At 47.2% G+C, this 6,000-nt stretch overlaps 1 protein-coding gene across 6 annotated transcripts in view; it reads right to left on the bottom strand.

Moving 5' to 3' along the window:
* The window catches only part of igsf9ba (immunoglobulin superfamily, member 9Ba), a 51,869-nt gene extending 46,425 nt beyond the window's left edge, over window positions 1-5,444 (bottom strand). For all 6 annotated transcript variants that reach the window (XR_004776903.1, XR_003411473.2, XM_035534294.1 and 3 more), the window contains exon 1: window positions 5,180-5,444. Coding sequence is in view for 4 of the 6 variants with exons in the window: in XM_035534294.1 (XP_035390187.1) it covers window positions 5,180-5,243 (64 nt within the window). In the remaining 2 variants the exon portion in view is untranslated. The remainder of the gene's footprint in view (window positions 1-5,179) is intronic.
* Between the last annotated feature and the right edge of the window lie 556 nt (window positions 5,445-6,000).

Genomic DNA, 6,000 nt, shown 5'->3' on the forward strand with positions numbered 1-6,000 from the left:
TATATATTCATATCACTCTTCTGATGAGTAATTCAGGCCTTTCGCCCACAATATTAACATGCAAAGTGAATGTGGAGCAGAACACGGAGCATGCTTGACCTGTCACCTCACCACGACACAACTGAGTCTCATCACCAGCCGGGGCACTCAGACACAATAGGCAATCAGGCGAGGCGAGAAGCAGAGGTGGACCCCTCAAGGTCGCAGGGCCACACGGACCATTGATGAAGCTGTAATTGAACGCCAGCCTGAGTTTGGCAAAGGTCACTTCACAGGGAGTCACTGGTTAGATCAGTGCCATGCAGAAGACAAACAGGCACGCATGAGAATTACAGACCGGAGGGGGCAGGGACTGCATGGCCAGTCCAGCAGGTCTGTGCAGTCAAACAGGTCTGTGCAGCCAGGCGGGTACGCGCAACTGGGCAGGTCTGTGCAGCTCGGCAGGTCTGCGAAGTGGGGGCACCTCAGCTGTTCGACCTTCACATGCAGCAAAGATGGAACAAAATACGCAGTTTATGACGACACCTGTTGATTGCCACGTGGATCGCCACAGCCCAGCAGGATTCGAACGTGCTAAGCACTCCAAAACTGTGGCTGTTTAATGCATGGGGCACGCTCTCTTCAAAGCTTCTGCTTTATTCAGCTGAACCAAAGCCTTTCAATGTTGCATCATCAAAGTTACAACAGTTGCCGAACACATCCCCCTAAGTCCAGTACGGGGCATGAAAAACAAAGAGAAGGAGAAAAGGAAGCAAGTGGACCGGAACCGAGACCTCCGGGACACCAGATGGTCACCCGCTTCTTTGGAAACACAAGACGCGGTCACTTTAACAGGGTCATAGGAGCACGTCTGACAGAGTACGCCCCACAATTGCCCCATCGCCCCACGCCATCTGGAGCCTGGTGTCACTTCCCAATCTGGTCCAGACTCTCACAGCATTGTACACTGAATGGTCTTTCCCGGTGCTAGAGAGAATTTTCAGCACTATTGCCTCTTTTACACAGCTAAAAACTGCAATTGCAATATAATAAAAAGTGCTAGTTATTCAGAGTGAAATGCTATGCAACAGCGATATGAGAGGCAGTGCACATGGCAGATCGTTCCAGACAGGACACACGTCTCCCTCTCTAGAATTCATACAGAGGCGTTTGATTACACATCGGGCTCAATCTGATGACAGTGGAGAAAACAACACGTTCTCAGCAGGAAATACCATCTTAATGGAAAACAAAACAGTGGACTGGCAGCCTTCTCTACATTCGTATGACAAGTCTCAGCAGACCCTCACTGCAGTCCACTCCTCAGTAACGTCCTCTGACGTAGCTTGAAAAAGAATGTTTCCAACCCTGTGTAGGTAGCTAGTAGCTTCCCTGTATGACCGCACCTTGTGGAGTGTTTCAGGTGGGCAAGTACCGTCTAAAGTTGTACTATCACTCAGAAATAAGGCATTCGTCATAGCGTCTCACCAGAACCAAGCCAAGCATTTACATTTTGGCATTTATCTGACGCTTTTATCCAAAGCAAGTTACAATTATGACTGATTACGACTTGAGCAATTGAGGGTTAAGGGTCTTGCTCAGGGGCCAAAAAGTGGGAACTTGGCACTGGTAGGGCTTGAACCAGCAACCTTCCAATTACAAATCAAGTACATTAACCACAAAGATAGCACTGCCAGGCAAGTGACACGTCCTGTGGAAAATGAACTGGATGCACGCGATCACCAGTCACCTCTTCCTGCACCGGAAGAGCCGACCTACACAGCCCACAGCAGTGTTAATATGAACCAGTTTAACAAGGACTGTCCAGAGGTTAGCAGCTCCCGCCGAGCGCACGGGACAGTGACCTGGACTCTGGAAGCATCCTGCTGAATATTTAATGGCCCTGTAGGAGAGGGCGTGGGCTGAGTTGACATGGCTCCAGCTGACGGAGGGCCGGGAGAGACAGGCTGTAAGGTGAGACGACGAGAGGATGTAGAGGGCGGGAGAGTGGGGGAGGGTGGAGTAGTGGGGTGGCTGCGTGCCTGACCCTGGCAGGAGCTCCTGCGCAGCTCCGCTCGGACTGCCCCGGGTGCCACAGTGCACCCTGCTGAGCCACACTAACCAGCAAACATTCAGACTGGCCCCACCCACAAATGTTGCCTTGATCACTGGGGCGGGGGGGCTGGGATTTTTTATGAGTTTCTCCAATGTTAGGATGGGTAACATGGAGCTCCTGGTGGCTGACTGTTGAGTTTGATTGGTTCATTCTTCCAGACAGACCCCACAGCTGCTCATCCCTAAGCTAGAATTGGGCTTTTTAGTTGAGTAGGGTGTTTGCTAATGAATCTAAACTCTGGACACAGCAGAGATGTATGACAAAAAAGCAAAGCACTACACTCTGCTTGAAGCAGGCTAAGCAGAGTGTTCATGTGTCCATCGTTCGGAAGGCCACAGGTCAGTCAGACGCAGCTTGGAAAGCTGGAGGAGGAGAAGCCTTAGCCAGCAGTCAGGGGTCTGTGCCAAGACCCTTCCCTCAGTCCACTAATGGGGCATGGCTCAGACCTCTGCCCATGCATCCCCTTATTATCCACCACACATACAGCTACATTACTGTCACAGCACTCCATGGTCATGGGTGTTCAGTAAGTCAGTCAACCACCAGGGCCATCAAGCATGTTGTGTTCCCACTGCATTACTTGGATATTATGTTTTTCATATAATGGCATGTGTAAGTATATAGGCCTGGTTTCTGTTAATAATATGGTCATTTAAATTGTTTTTACAGAGGCAATGGGTGAAAATCTTGCAAAGCAAATATGATCAGCTATAAAAGTTCAGCAACACTAGGTTATCTATTGCTGTTCCACTCTTCAACCCTATCAACCTAATGGCTTTTATGAAGGACCGGCTCACTGATGTCAAAAAAACATTTTCAAACTCTTAGTTTATAATTCAAGTTTGCTGATAATCTGCTATACAAAATACCTTAAAAGAAATTTCTGCAATTTCAGAAAAGGAAAAAAAAACAATTGTTCTATACTTTCGCTTTACCATAATATGACTGAAACAAACAGAACCCTGGGAATCACGAACATGTCATTAGAATATCAGTTACCTTTTAAAAAAAGAAATCTTTCTAAAAAACAATTGATTTTTATAGAGATTTCTAACCGCCGCCATTATCAGCTGGGCCACTCTGATCACAAAAGATGGAGCACACAGAGTAAGCTAAGCCTGTGGCCCCATGGCTGTGGAACCAGCCCAGTACAAAGCCCGTTCCAGTCTGTGCAGTCGGAAGCTTTTAAACACAGATGGCAGCATTTCTTATTTCTAGAGGACATTTCATCAAATTGCAATCAAAAATGTATTAGAAATTAGAAGTGTTTTTGCAAAAATCCATGATTGCTCTCCAAATGTCTAAGCATATGGATGTCACCCAATCAGATCTTTCAGAAAAATTGCGCTGGACAGAATTACTGTTGCCGTTATTGCCCTTATTTGCATATTTGAAACTTCCCAGCTTGTGATGAAATCAATTTTCACCTTGACTGCCTCAGCTGAGTTTGTAGCACATACACCCTCCCACAGTCCCACACTTGTCAGGTGCTCCCGGACTCAGTGAAATCAGCACTTTTTCTTTTAACTTTTGTATTATTCAATATGCACATTAAAATTAACTGAGCGCTTTGACAGGCTGTACAGGTACATAACCACAGATTTCTTCATGGTGGCCTCTGAAATTACTTTGCCAATTACAAGAGCTCAAAGTATGTCAAGTGTGAGGTTCTAATTCAGGTGATGAGTGTGAGGTTCAAATTCACTCTGAGCAAACACCTCACTGTCTCTTAGTGCTACTTAATGTCTGGTGTTCTAGAGACAGCTTAGTCTCTCATCTGTTGATGAGCAGCAAGCCTGTAGTGGCTATTTTCACAACAGTGGGTTCAGATGTTGAGTAGGTGTGTAAGGGGTTTTATGTTTGTGTAAGGGGTTTTATGAGTTAAGTAATCACATTTCAGCGGCCACAAACCCCTTTGATGCATAAGGAGTAAGTAAAATACTGGGATTTGAGCAGAGACAATACCTGCGGTTTTTCTTTGTTGTTGAAGACCTGAAGTGAAAACTGTTTTTTTCAGGCAACACACCTAGTCTTCACACAGATAGTGAGACAGTCTACATTGTGCATACAGTCTAATGGCAACGTCCTTATAAATCGGTATAACCCTCGCGCAGTGGGCTTTAAATAGAAGGAAGATTTAGTACTATAATAATTACAAACTCAGCATGTACGAGATTAAGTATTTAACGAGTTCGAACTCTTTACCAAACCTCCCATTCAGCCCATAGTCTAATTATATAGACTCCAGATTCAACCTCGCAATTAGCGCTTCCCAGTGGCGATGGAACGACCCCTCCTTCTGGATACGGAAGGGAATGCAAGGTTAAATAAGTCCATTGGTCAACAGGCTTGTGCACAATAGCGAATATCCATGACTCGGAAATAGGCTGATGTCCGTCCTAAATACGGCCACGGCGCCAGCAGTCATGGCAAACAGACTAGCTCCAGCAGCCAATGGCGACCAAGCGCTGCGCAAGGCAGGACATCGTTGCTTTCACCATCGCGTCCGTAGTAAGGAAACAGCGTGGAAGCGAGATTGCCGGAGTAAATACCAGCAGCCAGACCATCGCGTGTCCCTCGGCTACTCCCTTAATGCGATGCACGCCCCTTTTCTGCAAATTGGAATTCATATGTGGCTCCTCACTGGACGATCTTTCATCCGTGATAGGCTATTACAGTGCGTTTCACGGTGACATTTTCATTTAATATTATTAACCAACAGAATGACAATGATGATCGATTGATGGCGAACGGTTTTAATAGAACATAAAATCCTCTTGGAGCCGTTTGTCATCAAAGAAGAGGCGGGCAAGAGTCTATTCTGCACGTTGGTAACCGCGAGTACAACGGTTATACGCCTTGTGTCTGGCCATCGCTCATGGCCTGGCACGAGACAATACGAATATTCCACGCGAATAGGCTGCTTTGAACTTTTATTCAAACGCTGGTTTTAGGAAAAATAAAAGAGATCCCCACATCGGCACAGGTTTTCAAACATGCCATTCGGCAGAACAGAAAAACCCAGCACGGCGTGATAATGCGATTCCTTAAAAAGACAAATTGATATACTGCACTTCAACTCACCTTGAGCTGACGTTCCTCGGGTGCTGAATACACTTGCTATCAAAGTGGCCACATACCAAATCATAGTACTATTGCCAACCAGAAATAATAGCTCAAAGTGCCCCTTTCAATAATTTGCTCATATTCGATTTCCTCGCACCGCTCCGTTTCCGCTCGACGCCCTGGTACTCATGTCCTGCGCTCGATCCTTTCAGCGTTTTCCCTCATTCTCTCCCCAGCCCGTTCCTCCTATGGCATCCTTCCCCTCATGCACAGCGCACCTTCACCAGCGCGTTTGTGGAAGACGGAGATGTTCTCAAGTGCAAAGTGAAACCAAGTGTGGGAATTTGGCCACTGGGTCCGCCTCCACCGCCGCGTTATTGGCTGGTGGCGCGAGGCTTTGGGGCGTATATTGGTTAATCATCCGCCCCCTGCTAGTAAAACGGCACGGCACACGCGCTTATTCAAGGTGAGTTGGAGCGTGCTAGTACAACCGCAGTATCATGCGCATTGACAGACTCAACTCCGCACCTTTCTGTGGTTCCCGTTTTGTCTCCGTTTGCAGACGGACCGCCGCTGTATTTTGTGTAACAGGCCACTGTGCGGAGGACGCGCGCGCTCGACTGCTCTCATCACACTGCCAGCAAACTTCTGTCGCTCACCAAAAAGGTTCAGTGCCAGACAACGAGATTTAAAGGGTGTGGCGCGCTATTCCACTGGCACGGCACGGTACATTCTGTTTTGACACCAAATGCACCGGAGCTGCACCAGTCAGTAGCGCACCACGCGCTCGCCATTTGTCACTAGGCATCTCACATATTAGTTTTATACTTCATACTCAC

The sequence above is a fragment of the Electrophorus electricus genome, chromosome 15, assembly GCF_013358815.1.
Source record: "Electrophorus electricus isolate fEleEle1 chromosome 15, fEleEle1.pri, whole genome shotgun sequence".
NCBI classification, from domain to species: domain Eukaryota; kingdom Metazoa; phylum Chordata; class Actinopteri; order Gymnotiformes; family Gymnotidae; genus Electrophorus; species Electrophorus electricus.